The sequence below is a fragment of the Hemicordylus capensis genome, chromosome 3, assembly GCF_027244095.1.
Source record: "Hemicordylus capensis ecotype Gifberg chromosome 3, rHemCap1.1.pri, whole genome shotgun sequence".
Classification (NCBI taxonomy): Eukaryota; Metazoa; Chordata; class Lepidosauria; order Squamata; family Cordylidae; genus Hemicordylus; species Hemicordylus capensis.
In genome coordinates this window covers 297,442,710-297,458,146 of record NC_069659.1, presented here as the reverse complement: position 1 = coordinate 297,458,146, position 15,437 = coordinate 297,442,710, and the positions used below count along the sequence as shown (strand labels likewise).

Genomic DNA, 15,437 nt, shown 5'->3' with positions numbered 1-15,437 from the left:
AGGGAAAGCAGTAGATTTTTTAAAAATGGAGAACTTATGTGATGAGTAGGTGCTCACATCTGTAACATAACTGTAACGTAACATAAGAGCCAGCGTGGTGTAGTGGCTAGAATGCTGGACTAGGACCGGGGAGACCCGAGTTCAAATCCCCATTCAGCCATGATACTAGCTGGGTGACTTTTGGCCAGTCGCTTCTCTCTCAGCCTAACCTACTTCACAGGATTGTTGTGAGGAAAAAACTTAAGTATGTAGTACACCGCTCTGGGCTCCTTGGAGGAAGAGCAGGATATAAAATGTAAAATAAATAAATAAATAAATAAATAAATAAATAAATAAATAATAACAACTGACACTCATGGATTGCAAAGAATCTGAACACCTCATGCATTTCTTAAGGTTAATATATGGAGGAAGAGTAATAAATGCAGAATATGATCAATGTTCTCTCTAATTTTCTTCATCTGTATGGAATGAGTTTTGTTCTGGGAGGCAGTATTAAGGAGGTGTGTGCACATGTACATTCAGAGTGGGACCTGCCTGATTAAACCCGAGTGGGATCTAAAATTAACTGAGTGGACATCAAAAAAGTGTGAGCATGTGCACACCTTAGAGGGAACACTGCATATGATGGTTGTAAAAAGAAAAAATTGCACATTAAAAGCAAAGTGTGCAATCTCCAAGAATCTCCTGCAGATGATATAATACAAGAATGATTGAAGAACTTATTTAATTGGTTTTAAAAACCATTACTGGAAATCTACTAAATAAATCTACTTAAAATGCTTTTGACTAGCAGTTTCCATTAAGCAAGCTCACAGAGAACTCAAAGCACAGAGATCTAGTTTCTTGTTACAGGACCTTACCTAACTTAAAGCAAACCACATGACAAGGCCTGCTCTTTTGCTTTATATTTTAAGAGGAAACACTCTGCTTCACCCAGACAGACCCCAAATCACATTAACATATATCTCTGTGCTCCACATTTGGACATAAACCAGAAAGAATAATTTAAATCAAGCACAGAACAAGAAGGTATACTTATGCAATACCATAGAAAGACAAGGTCATTCTTTCAAGATTTTAACATAACACATTCTGAAGCTCAGACGGAGAGGCAGAGATTTTATTCTCAATCATAAAGGATGCAGGGGAACTCTTGTGTTAATTACAAAACTGGATCATGTCACCCTAGAAGTCTTAACAAAATGGAGCTTTTTCAAGGGGCACTTGCATAAAAGCAGTCTAGCTTTAACTCTATGGAAGGTTTTAGAAAGTTGGAAAAAAGCTCTCAATTAGCATGGGAAAGTGCTTTTTGTTTATTTAAGAGGGGCTCTTTTAAGAACTCCCCTCTTTGAAGAGCAAGACAGACAAACAATAGCTGGATCTCATTTCTAAGCATTTAACAGATTTATTCAGAACAAAACAATTCTAGTATTTTTATCTTAATATTTTAAGTATGTTCTTAGCATTGCTTATAAATTGAGTCACTTTCCTGCCTAAGATTTTAAAGTTAGGAACATGTCAGCAATTTAACATATCACCCAAATGATATTTTTGTGCTTGCTATGTAGGCTATAGTACGAAAGTACCTTGGAAACATGCAATTAAGTTTTACTCACGCCGGGCACATTCACTAACACACACACAAAGTTAAGCTCACTACAGAATCTACTTCCTTTGACTTCGGTCACAACCAGTAAGGTGTCCAGATACCATGAGCTACTTCCTTTAAATTTCTGTCAGAGTTATTCTCTGCTACAATTCACACCTTCTCATCACTACACATAGCAATCATTAACATCCACTAAACTTTAATGCTTCTGGAAGAACAACAGAGTGACACTATTCCACAGTTCACACCTTGCAAAGCAGAAAATCTTCTCACACTTCTCTTTTTCAGCCCAATTCACATGTGCATTTTATAACACCAGAAAGTGAAAGCTGCATGAGCTCTGCTACCCCACTCTCCCACCTGATACGATGCTGTGTCAGCAGGACAACCTATTTCACACTTGGTTTTCTTGGATCCTAAAGCATACCAACTAGAGCAGCTCAGAGGGAGCTGAGAGACTACATCCATTTCAGCTGCCCATCTTTGCTTTTACCGTATTTCAGCTCTACCGAGATCAACAGGTTTTCCTTATAAAACAAGGCCACTGCAAGCATTAATTCTCTGGAATATTTATTTCATGAAGCTGCCATATACTCGTAAACCAGCTTCCAGCTGAATTTCAGACAAACACACAAAACATCAAGATTCACACATTAGGAAGACATTACATATGAAAAAGTCACCTTGCAGTGGTTCAGTAGCAGAAAGTTTGAGAATTTCAGGCATCAGCTTGAACATGAGCCTAGCTACAGCTCATGCTTCCAGTTGTCACAATACCATTAAACAGGGCCTTCAGAATGTCTTCACATCTCTACCCATTTCCATTCATGAAATGAATGTTTTTTTCCTAGCTAGCAAGACCAATTTTTCTATAGTTCTTGAATGTGAAACATGAGTAGGTGTGGCCCATCACTGACTAGACAAAGTCATTTTGCATAATTATACTTATAGGAAGGTTCAACAAATTAAATATATGTAATCCATTTTTTTAAATTAATGTGCTTGCAGAAGGGAAGTAAGAGAACAGTTTGAAATGTGTAGGATTCCAACTTTAAATAGTCTCATTTTATTGAATAATGGCCATATATGGAAAGTTTGCATCATGGTACATTTGAATCTGAGAAAGATCTGCTTTTCTTGGGCATATTGTCATTTTGGAACTATTGATCTAATTACTGAGTGTTAAAAATCTGTTGAGAACAATAACAGTTAAAATATGATTATTATATTCAGAACGTCCTCTAAAAAATACAATTTAAAAAAACCTTTCCCCAAGCATATTCCGTAGTAAAAGGTAGTGCATTCACCTAATTTAAGAGGCAGAGGTCTTTGTGCAAAATTTATCTGTATATCATTGGGAAGTATGACTTTATTTTACGCGAACAAGTTCTTCAAAATATATAATGCAGGTCGATCTTGTCATCTGCGGCCCCAGCACCCATGGTTTCACGTATCCGTGGTTGGGCCATGTGCACCCAACCTTGGTATGTGCTGTTAAACAGAGTTAATATGCACATATCCATGGTTCCTAGGTGGCCAAAAATGACTTTCGAGATAATTTCTGGCCACCATTTTGCTTAGCAGAGCCATTTTGTGGCTTTTTCTTGGGGTGGGGGGGTGGGAATCACAGGACAGCTGGAGAACTGTGGAGCACAGTATGACACTTAATTTCTCTGATTTCCACCATTTTAAAAGCGATCTTTGCCCTGCAGGAATCTAACCCCCCAACTGCCATTGACCAATGCCTGTTTTTTAATCGGCAGGAATGGAACCCCTGCAGATAACGAGGTCCACCTGTAGATTCAATTCAATATTATTCACACAGCTATTGAAACTGAGCTGAAGGACAGTTCCTGCCTCCAGGAACTGGTTAAACTACTCTGACAGATTCCAGGTAGTACTTTTGTATAAATTAAAAGAAGCAAGTGGGTAGACATTATCATGCATTATGACAAGTTTGCTCATCTTTTGAAAGCTGTACTGTCCCCAGGCATTTCCTCAGAAACCATTTATTGTAAATGCACACCGAATCAACACACTCAGCTTCTATAAGGATAACTGCACTGATTCGTGTCAATCCCACCCATCCCAAGCCCAAATGAGCATGAGTGGACAGCACAGTTGCTATAGTCTGAACTTGACACGGTGGCAGGATCACTGCAAAAATGTGCAAGATTTGTGCAATACTGCTTTCTGTATCTTAGTACTCAATTATGCAAGCCTCAGTGCAGAAAGCTACTGTCAAGAGGCACCCTCTGTTAATGAAATAAGCACAAAAATGTTTCTTGCTACTAGAAGACTCTCTTAAATCAATTTTACTAAATGTATATTTATTATACATCCCCTTCTAACTGAGCAAAGAGGCACCTTTTTAAAGTGGTGCTTTTCTTTATTTAGCAGGGGGAGAGCAACTGGCCCTATCCATTCCCAGCACAGCGTCCCTCCACTGGCTGTTCCTGGGGTCTGTCTTATATTTCTTTTTAAGACTGGGGACAGGGAGCCATTTTATTTATATCTATGTAAACTGCTTTGGGAAATTTTGTACTGTTGTATTATTTCCTAAAAGCACAAACTGCTTAATATTAGGCTTGTGCCCGAAACGTTTCAGAGGCCGTTATGAAGGCCTCCGAAACGTTTCGGCGCTGGGGGCAGTTTCGGCGCCAAAACGCCGACAGGGATAGCACTTTAAGGGCGGGGGAGGGTGTGCTCACCCCTCCCGCTGCATTTCCCCCGCTGGCGCGCTGTCGTTTTGAAGCCCCTCAGGGCAGCAGCATTCCTCCCTGCCACCCCGTTTCCCCTGTCAGCCGGGAGTCGCGAGCGCGCATGCGCCCGTCGTGTATGTGTGCGCGCGCGACTTTCGGCCGACAGGGGAAACGGGGCGGCAGGGAGGAACGCTGCCGCCCCAAGGGGCTTCAAAACGATAGTGCGCCGGCAGGGGAAATGCGGCAGGAGGGGTGAGTACACCCTCCCCTGCCCTTAAAGTGCTACCCCCCGTCGGCACCGAAGATCTTCGTGCACATCCCTACTTAATATAGTCCGGAATTTAAAAATGCCTATATTTTCTTTTCAAAAGCAGCACAACACAGCGACACCTTTTAAGATGATTTAACCATCTAAGTTTGATAGCCAAAGAGACAAGCCACTCTCACGAGATAAGCTGCTGATGCGTTTAAAGCTGTTGCAGTAAACAAAGAAAACTCTAGCAGCACATGTGGTTCTCTTTCTGTACTCAGCCTCTTTGAATTACAGCCATAACCATTCAAATATGTGGATGACTAGCAAAATAGAGTCTTTAAACTGTATTTGGTAGTACATTTTGCTAGGTACATACTGACTAGAGGATCAAGTTATACATTTAACAATAAACCCAGATTTTCACACACATTATTGATTGTTAATATCATTGTTTTGAATTGAACTTGTTTCCACTTTGGTCTGGGATGCCAGAATGTTCAGACAATTCTTAACTCTACTTTTTACTATGAGTACAGAGCAAAGTCACACATGCAGATTCAGCATGATCAGGACCATGCCAAGAAGGTGTCTCTTGCTTACTCAGCAGATCAGTATCTGGAACACTAACAGCAAACCAGAATCACTTTTTAAAACTTCAGGTTACCTAGATATCCATTCACTGGACATCTTCAGATTTATAATATTTATAGGCTACTTTCCATCAAAAATGTCCAAAGAATTTTAACACATTAAACACAAAACACAGACATAAAAACAATAGCCGACCTCCAGAGAAACTCTAGCCCCATGCAGACTTTTTAAAAGTGCCACTGTGACTGTGTACAGTGGCATAAAAGTTGGAAGTCCCACTTTGACTCATCAGTCACCACTGCTCTCTGCTGCTCATGCTTAGAGTGGTGTTTGTATTTAAAAAGCGAAGTGCTCACCATAACTGATATTTCAACACCACTGTAATGGTGACTAACAGGTCAGGGATAGAACTTCCAACCCGCTTATGCTGCTGCACACAGTTACAGTGGCACTTAAAAAAAATCTGAATGGGGCTTGTGTGTCAGTTTTCTGTTGCGTTACAGAGGAAAAGCAACTTTCGGTGATCCCCTTCATTCCCTGAACAGTTGCCTTTGCCTCCCAAAATATGTCCCTGATAGTTTCAGGAGACAGAGGCAGCTGCAGAGGAGAGTTCATTGAAAACTCGGGATGGCAACACAGGTTAGTGTGAATGCTAGCCAATGGGCCATATCCAGAGCATTACTGACACAATGTGCACCTAGCAAGGCACCTTCCACTTACTCCACTGAAGCTCTCTTAAGCCCCCTGAAAAGCCAGTGATAAGGGGGCCTGTGGCAACTGTATGGGATATAGCATGGGGTGCTGCAGAGGAAGTGGAACTATTCAGAAACCATGAATAGAGCAGTGTCTCTGCTAGCATCCCCCCCCCAGGTTTCCAGGTTACCCGCCCCCATTCCCCTGCAGCCCTCCCATTGTGTTGCATGCTGTTGCCGAAAGTCTGAGTCCCCCACTCCTCAGCAACATATTGTTTTGGTGGGCTAATGGATCTTCGGTAGGGAGGAGGTGACAGTGGGGGAGATGATTTGTGCCGGTACATATTGTGCCAGCAGTGCACTCTGGATGCTACCCAAGTAAAAACAGCACAGCAAAGAATGTGTGTACCTAAGTTTGGGGACCAGGGATAGACTGGGACTTCTCTTGGTGTACCGATTGCCCCGCTGCCCAGTGGAGTCCCTACCTGAGCTGACGGACTTGGTCTCAGGTTTGGTGTTGGAGTCTCCCAGGCTTGCGCTGCTGGGGGACTTCAATTTCTACTATGGGACCAATTTGTCTGGGGTGACTCAGGAGTTCACAGCAGCCATGACAACTATGGGCCTATCCCAAAGGGTCTCAGGACCAACGCACATTGCAGGTCACATGCTTGATCTGGTCTTTCACTCTGATCAGGGTGGTATTCTGTGGGTGGGGACTCATGTGATTTCCCCATTGTCATGGACGGACCACCATCTGGTTAAGGTTGGACTTACAATCACACCCCACCTTCACAGGGGGAGGGGCACATTAGAATGGTCCACCCAAGAAGATTATTGGATCCAACAGGGTTCCAAGTAGCCTTCGAAGGATTTAGTGTTGGCTCTGCCGGTGAGCCTGTTGATACCCTGGTGGAGAACTGGAACAGCAAGCTCACCAGGGCAGTAGACATGATTGTACCTAAGCGTCCACTCAACCTGCTTCAAAATTGGCCCCTTGGTATACAGAAGAACTACAGGGGCTGAAGGTGGCGAAGCAGACGACTGGAGCGCAAGTGGAGGAAGACTCGACTCGAATCTGACAGATTACAACATAGAGCACATTTGAAGATCTATGCTCTGGCAATACAGGCGGCAAAGAAGCGATTCTTTTTGGCCCATATTACATTCGCGAGTTCACGTCTGGCAGAGTTGTCCAGGGTTGTGAGAATGCTAGTGAGTGCCCCTCCTCCCTTGAATCAGAATTTGGAACCATCTATTACCCACTGTGATGTATTTAATGATTTGTGGATAAAATCTCTCATATTCGGGCCAACTTGAATTCAAACTCCACAATTACTGCAGTGTCTGAATTGGAAGTGTCCAGCGACTCTTCTTATGTGGCTGGATCAGTTTCAGTTTGTAACTTGTGAGGATGTGGACAAGCTGCTTGGAGCGATGCAGCCTACCACCTGTTCTCTTGACCCTTGCCCGACATGGCTAATGCTATCTGGCAGGGAGGCTGTTGTAGAAGGCCTAGTAGAGATCATAAATGCTTCTCTGAGGGAGGGCAGGATGCCTCCTTGTCTTAAGAAGGCAATTATTAGACGACTTCTGAAGAAGCCTGCCCTGGATTCCTCAAAGTTGAGCAACTATAGGCCTGTTTCCAACCTTCTGTGGCTGGGCAAGGTAATTGAGAGGGTGGTGGCCTCTCAACTCCAGACACTCTTGGATAAAACTGATTATCTAGACCCGTTTCAGACCGGTTTTCGGGTGGGCTATGGGGTGGAGACTGCCTTGGCTGGCCTGATGGATGATCTCCAATTGGGAATGGACAGAGGAAGTGTGACTCCGTTGGTCCTTTTGGACCTCTCAGCAGCTTTCGATACTATCGACCATAGTATCCTTCTGGAGTGTCTGAGGGGGTTGGGGTGGGAGGCACTGCTTTGTGGTGGTTCCAATCCTATCCCTCGGGCAGATTCCAGATGGTATCTCTCAGGGACTGTTGTTCTTCAAAAACTGAACTTCAGTATGGTGTCCCTTAGGGCTCCATATTGTTTCCGATGTTGTTTAACATCTACATGAAATGGCTGGGAGAGGAGAGAATCTTCATCAGGAGATTTGGTGCAGGGTGTTATCAGTATGCTGATGACACCCAAATCTATTTCTCCATGTCAATGTCATCAGGAAAAGGCATAACCTCCCTAAATGCCTGCTTGGAGGGAGAGATGAGCTGAAAGAGATAACAAGCTGAGACTGAATCCAGACAAGGAGGTACTTAATGTGCGGGGTCGGAACTCGGGAGATGATTCTGATCTGCCTGTTCTGGATGGGGTCACACTTCCCCAGAAGGAACAGGTACGTAGACTGGGGGTGCTTCTGGACACAAACCTCTCCCTGGTGTCACAGGTTGAGGCAGTGGTCAGAGGTGCCTTTTATCAGCTTCGGCTGATACGCCAGCTGCGTCCATTTCTTGAGATAAATGACCTCAGAACATTAGTACATCTGCTGGTCACCTCCAGACTTGACTACTGCAATGCACTCTATGTAAGGTTACCTTTGTACATAGTCCGGAAACTGCAGTTTGTCCAGAATGTGGCAGCCAGATTGGTCTCTGGGTTATCTCGGAGAGACCATATCACTCATATCTTAAAACATCTGCACTGGCTGCCAGTAAGTTTCCGGGCAGAGTACAAGGTTTTGGTTATAACCTATAAAGCCCTAAACAGCTTGGGCCCTGCGTATTTAAGAGAACGCCTTCTTTGCTATGAACCACACCGCCCATTGAGATCATCTGGAGAGGTTCGTCTGCAGTTGCCACCAGCTCGTCTGGTGGCAATTTGTACCCAAAACCTAGCTGATTTGGAGACAAAACAAATCACCCCTGTGGTCCACTGGCTAGATTCGGGTACAAATTGCATCACATCTGATTCGATTCAAATCGATTCAAAGTTCGGATCCCTTCTATTAATTCCCCCAGATTCTCAGCTTTCATTTTTTAGAAAAGCTAAGCTCTAGCCCTTGTAGAAATGGGGCTATGGAGCAAAATGTGTGGTCACTATTTTTCAAGTTTTTGGATTCTTTGGTGTATAATAACTTTCCCTCAATGAATCCCTATGAGGATTCATTACACACCTTCATTTCTTCTATTCATTTTGACTGTCTTTTTGACAGTGCCAACTGTCAACTGCCATGTGCCAACTACACCCCACTCTCACCTGCAAGGCAGTTGGGTACTATTCAGTTTATGTTCTAGGATTTTTTCCAAGTGTTTAGGCTATTTGGTGTCTAATAACTTTTCCTCATAATGAATCCCTATGAGGATTCATTACACACCAAAGAGTCTAAACACCTCAAACATTCCTAAAATATAAACTGAGTACCCAGTGGATTGTGGGTTGCGAGGTAGTTTGAACATGAGATGCCACCAATTCCCCACCCCCACCTACAAAGCAGTGGGGTCAAGATGAACATAAGAAATGAAAGTGTTTAATGAAGACACCAAAGAATCTAAACATTTCAAAAATACCTAAAAAATAAACTGAGTACCCCAGCGTGTGTGTGTGTGTGTGGCGGGGGTGTAGTTGGCACTGTCCAATGACAGTCAAAATGAACAGAACAAACAAAGGACTATAAGGAATCCTTATAGGGATTTATTATGAGGAAAAGTTATTGGACACCAAAGAATCTAAACATTTCAATATTCCTAAAAATTAAAATGAGTACCCCACTTCCTAGCAGGTGAGAGAGAGTGTGTGTGTGGGGGGGGTGTAGTTGGCACATGGCAGTTGACAGTTGGCACTGTCCAGTGATAGTCAAAATGAGCAGAAGAAATGAAAGTGTGCAATGAATCTTCATACTGATTCATTATGAGGAAAAGTTATTATACACCAAAGAAACCAAACACTTGAAAAATGATGGCACATTTTGCTCCAGAACTCCACTTCTACAAGGGCTGGAGCTGAGTATTTTTGTTTTTTGTTTTTAAATCAAAGCTGGGGATCCGTTTTTGGGTTAGGGTATGGCAACTTCGAATCCCCATTGTTTCCTATGGCGGAAATGTTCAAAATCAATTAAAAACAAAAAAATCATTAAAAATCAACCAAGTGTCCCACTGATTTGAAATTAGGGTGGTAGGTGGCACCCATGGGGACCTACCCACTACCTAAATTTGGTGCCCCTAGGACCTTGTTAGTGGTCCAAATATGAATAGAATCAAAGCAAATACAAATCAAATTTGGGGTGATTTGGAGGGGGGGTAGATTTGGATACAAAACTGATCAGGGATGATTTGTTTTGGGCACAAATTGAATTTTAAAAAATCAATTTGTGCACATCCCTACCAACCACCAAAAACGATGACTCTGAATTGAGTCTAGAAACAAGTCAAGAGCCAGTACAAATCTAAAAGCAACAGCAACATGATCTTTATACAAGGCACCTGCAGAGATGTGGGTTTTCCAGAAAAAATGCTGGAAATATTTCTAGTTCCCATTCACATTGGGATTTAAAAATCCCTAGAAATTTTTACTATGCAAATTTTTCTAATGCCCTAAATAAACTGTAATTGGATATGGCATGTTATTTAATCTAGATATTTAGTGTATAACAGAAACAAATGTTCAGAGCAGAAGTACAATAAAGGAGGATAGAGAAAGTTCTTACACATCCAGATATGGCTGTTTAGGCTACAGCAACAAATGGTCATGATACAGTTTTATTGAAGTCTATCTGTGAGACTGACATTCCATTAGTAAGGACATTTTAAGTCTGTGAGCACCAAAATCAAGTCAGCATCAAACATTCATGTGCCCAAACAATCGTGCCACAATTTTTTCCTGATGCTCCAATCTACACACATTGATTTCAGCCCACACCACTGAGTATAACTGGCTGCAGATGGATCTTCTCATCTGCCTCAGATTCATTCATCAAGTATAATAGGGACTGATGAACACTATGATGTGCATCCACATCAGTTGCACTTGCAGATCGCCCTTGCTCAACTGACTGGAAAATATATTCAACTAACCACATCTCTCTATGGATAAACAGTCCTACACCAAACCATGCACATGTGCCAACTTCCACATCTATAACACATTTTAACATTTACTGTAGACTCTTACACAAGCTCTGATCAAAACCACCCGTCAAATCAGTTGCACATCATATCACACATCTCTAAGCAGCTAGAATGTGTCTGTGCAAATACAGAAGAATCTCCTATCTCTAGCACGAGCTGACAGAAATTAATGCACTGTAAGTGTAAGATACTTTTTAAGCATGCTTTAGGAGGACTAAAATCAGATATGATGTGCTACATTTCATAAAAGTTATATTGCAATAAAGAATGCCAGGGCATCAAACTAACTGGCACACCAAATCACAAAGGAGAAAGTGTTTACCGGGTGCCTATTATTAGGGAACCACTGGTTCTTAGTTCAGACTAACGAATTTTTATAAAATTATTGCTCTCGCGTGTACAATATAGAGTACCTTTTTAAAAACCTGCTCCTTTTACAAGAATTTAATTTCTAACAAGCCAGGCAGTCACTGTTTACAAAACCAAACCACCCCGCTAAGCGCTAAAGTTAGCGCGGTCTGGTACAGGACAAGTTGCTTATTGGCCTTGGCTCTGGGAGGCTTCTGCTCTCACCTTCGCCATGAACTCACTGGGTGGCCTTTGAGAAGCAAGCGACTCCGCCTGCCTCAGTTCCCCCTTCATTTGGACTCTCACCTCTCCCTGCTGCGGTGGCCAAGGCGGATTTGGAGGGTGCGCCGAAAAGCATGTTTTTAAAACACCAGCACAAGGAACCCGACCATCTCCTCGCAAAGCGCAAGCAGGCGGCCCCGTCCTCCAAAGCCACGTACGTGCAGCATTGGTTTCCACCCCGACATCCAACGCCACCCAACGAGCCCCGTGCAGCAGGACTGCTAAGCAGCATCAGCGCAGCCGTGAGACCGTACAAGGAAGGAACGAAGGAAGGGCCCCTGGGGGCGAGGAGGGAGGGGCTCCTTCCCGGAGCGACCCCCGCCATTTAACCCGCCTGGCGGGGGCTGGGGTTAGAGGGAAGGCCGGCGGTCCTTATCCGGAAGCTGGAGCCCATCAGCTCTCCCTCTCCCCCGGAGGAAGCCGACCCGGAGCACAGAGAGGACGACGACCCGCACACGGGCCCGGCGGCAGCGGGGCGAGGGGAGTGGCGCCACTGCCCGCCCCTCACTCACCGAGGAGTCGCCGCACCTCCTCCTGGCTCATGTAGACGCTCAGGCCGGGCCCGGTGGCGGGAAGGGCAGCTTCGGGAGGCCCCCTCAGGCCCTCGGCGCCCGCGGGCAGCGGCGACAGCAGGAGGAGGAGGAGGAGGAAGGGGAGGCAGCGGCAGCGGGGACAGCCGCGCCGGGACAGCCGCGCCTCAGCGGTGTCGCAGCTTCCATCCCCGCGGCCACCCCGCACCATCGCTCGCTCCCGGCTCCCTCGCTGGGGAGGGGACGCGGCCCTCCCGGGCCTCTCACGCTCGGCAGCCGGTCATGCTCCGGCCGCGCGCTCCCGCGCTCTTCGGGCCGGAATCATGGAAGCTTAGCAGGCCCGCGAGCGAGAGCACGCCCGTTTTCCCCGCCCCCTCCAGCCGAGGAGCGAGCGCGGCCCTCCCGAGCCGAAGGAGGCTAGGCCTGTGCCCGTTCCAATGCGCGTGCGCGCTCACTTCCCCTTGTTTCCCTCGCTCCACGCCTGCGCGAAAGGGTCTACAAGCACTTGCCCGCTGCAGCAAACCGGAGGCGCGCTGTTTCTCTCAGAACTCCTGAGCGTCTTATTCCTCGCCCCGCCCTTTCCCTTGCAGACCCCGCCTCCTCCCTGCATTCGCGCTTTGATTGCGGGTCAGATCTCCCTTGTCGCTTCGCGGACTCGTTTGGGTCGTACCGCTTCTACGTTGTACGACCTGTCTGTATGTGCAGTCCGATCCCCTTGCACGTTTGCTCCGAGGTGTAGTCGGCTGTGCTATGGACGCTTTCTTGCAAGTAAGTCCTGCTAAGCAGTGGGACTTATCAGAGTAAACATGCCCGGGTTCGGGCTGTAAGGATGTAGTGCACACGTACTTGGGAGTAAGTCCCTTGGAACTTAAGCGGGACATACTTGTGAGTAAACATGCATTGGACTGGGCTGTTAGTCCGAACTAAGTGTATTTAGGATTGCAGCTGCGGGTATTAGGACTCTTCAAACTAACACATTCCTACCGGGAAATCCACTCTCTGCAGAAGGTACCTAAGCTGGAGAGATTGTCACATGATGATTGTACGCAGGGCTTTGCTGTATCCATATCCCTGTTCTCTTTGATTTATGCCTAACTTGTTGTTTTAATTTCAATGGAACTTTCTCACGTAAATTTTGTCACGGTGTCAGTAGAAGTGCACTTACCCCTTGACTTTGGGGCTGAAGTCCAGGGCCTCCACAGCCCCTGCCCCCCCCCTTTAGTCTGTCCTGAGTGGTGTGGTCGCCTGGTGGAGCATAATTATGCTTAATTTGCAGGGGATCGGGGGCTCCCAAGGCCTTTAGGTCCAGGCTCCAAAATTACTAGGGATGTGCATGGAACCAGACAGGGAAAGTTTGAAGGCAGGGTTGTGCGTTTTGTTTTGTTTTCTGTTTTGTTTTTGGCCCGAATCCGAAACACCCCTCTTTTGTTCTTTGTTCAAAATCAGCCAATCCGAAACACCCCAATTTTGTTCTTTGTTCGAAACTGCAAAATCCAAATCCGAAACGTTTTGGATTTTGAAAAATGGCCCCAGGGAAAAACTAGTGGTTGTGGGTGGTATCCACATTTCAGAGGAATTGGGCAAAGGGCTGATTTTTGGTGAATTTTTGAAGTATAGGATTTTTCCCATAGGGAAGAATGGAGGTTTCACCAAAAGTATAGCTTCATGTTGGGGGGAAAGGGGTGGCTTAGAGCAGAGTAGGGTGGGTGATAGTGCCCAGTGGGGGCAAGGAAGCTGCCAGAATTATTTCAAAGAAATTGGGCAGAGGGCTGATTTTTAAAGATATAATGGATTTTGCATGTCTGTAAAGTTCTTCCCCATAGGGAATGATGGACCTCCGTAATTCCTGCTCCATAACTGCACTTGGGGGGCACCAGGGTGGCCCAGAGCGAGTGGTGGTGTAGACCACAAAGGGTGCCAACCACCCCCATGGGTTGCTAACCCATGGGGTACTGAGTTCTGTTGTTTCTGAGATGTTTGAGTGTAGATTCAGATTCTCTGGTAGCATATGAGAGTGGATTCATGGTTTGTTGTTGAAAATCTCATATGCTACTAGAGAATCTATACTCAGAACACCTCAAAAACAACAGAACCCATGGGGTTAGCAACCCATGGGGGTGGTTGGCACCCTGTGTGCACTACACCACCACTCGCTCCCCGCTACCCCAGTGCCCCCCAGGTGGAGTTATGGGTCTTCTTAAACCTCCATTATTCCCTGGAGGGGGAGAACCTTAAAGAAGTGTAAACTTCAACAATTCCTAAGAAATCAGCCGTTTGCCCTATTCCTTTGGAATAGGGGAAGTGGCAGGCACCCCTTGGGGCACTGCCACCCAACCCACTGTTTTTCCCCTCAGGCCCCCTTTCTGCCCCAGATCTGCCCCAAAGACATGTCAACTTCAGAAATTCTTTAAAATCAGCCCTTTTCCCAATTCCTTTGGAATCTGGGTGGCAGCAGGCATCCATTGGGGCACTACTACCTGAACCACTTTTCTGCCCCCAAAGTCCCCTTTCTGCTCCGAATCCACACCAAATAACATCAACATCACACATCAACAACAGCAGAGCTTTGGAAAAAAACAGGCAGCTTTCCAAAGGTCATGCACATGCACATCCCCCCCCCCGCCCAAAATGCAATTGATTTACACACAACAGTGTGAAACAATAACAATGAAATGCACACTGCCCCACTGGCCAATGAGGGTAAAATTTACCCTTAAATTTGCTTAAAAGGAATAAGAAGGCAATTGCCAGCAGATCAGCCCATGCTTTCGCTGGCCAGTCTGTGGGCTGGAAGGGCTGGAAATTCAAACAGATGTCAAAACTCAAAATGGAGACTGAAGGAGAAAGACTTTTTGTGATTGCAAAATGGAGTTCCAAAACAGCCGAAACAACCAAACATTTTGTATCCGAAACAGGGATGTTTTGTTTTGGCTACAAAATTTTCTGTTTTGAGCATTGGGTGTTTTGTTTTGGCTACAAAACAGCCCAAATGGCCTGTTTTGTGCACAAAACGTTTTGTATCCGAAACGAAATGCACATCCCTAGAAGGCAGGGGTGTGTGACTTTAAGGGCAGTGGAAGGTGCACTTACCCCTCCCTCTGCTTTCCCCCTGCCGGCGCTCCATTGCAAACCAGCCCAACGGGACAGCAGCGTACATCAGGTGCATGTGCAATGTGCGCACATGTGCCATGTACTTCTGCTTAATTCTGGTCAGAGGAGCGGATGGGGCAGCAGGGAGGTACACTGCCATCCCGCTGAACCCATTTGCAATGGAGCTCTGGCGGGAGGGAAAGCAGAGGGAGGGATAGGTGCACCCTCCCCTGCCCTTCCCACCACTTTTCCCATAGAACTCTATGGGGAAAACT

The 15,437-nt window shown here is 45.5% G+C and overlaps 1 protein-coding gene across 7 annotated transcripts in view; it reads right to left on the bottom strand.

Moving 5' to 3' along the window:
- Positions 1-12,283, bottom strand: part of RYK (receptor like tyrosine kinase) — a 102,987-nt gene extending 90,704 nt beyond the window's left edge. For 5 of the 7 annotated variants that reach the window (XM_053307651.1, XM_053307646.1, XM_053307648.1 and 2 more), the window contains exon 1: positions 11,567-11,882. In XM_053307651.1, the coding sequence (XP_053163626.1) occupies positions 11,567-11,867 (301 nt within the window). In that variant the 5' untranslated portion in view covers positions 11,868-11,882. Of the gene's footprint in view, positions 1-11,566; positions 11,883-12,054 lie in introns of those variants that run through there. The other 2 variants (XM_053307652.1, XM_053307653.1) reach the window with 1 other exon arrangement.
- Between the last annotated feature and the right edge of the window lie 3,154 nt (positions 12,284-15,437).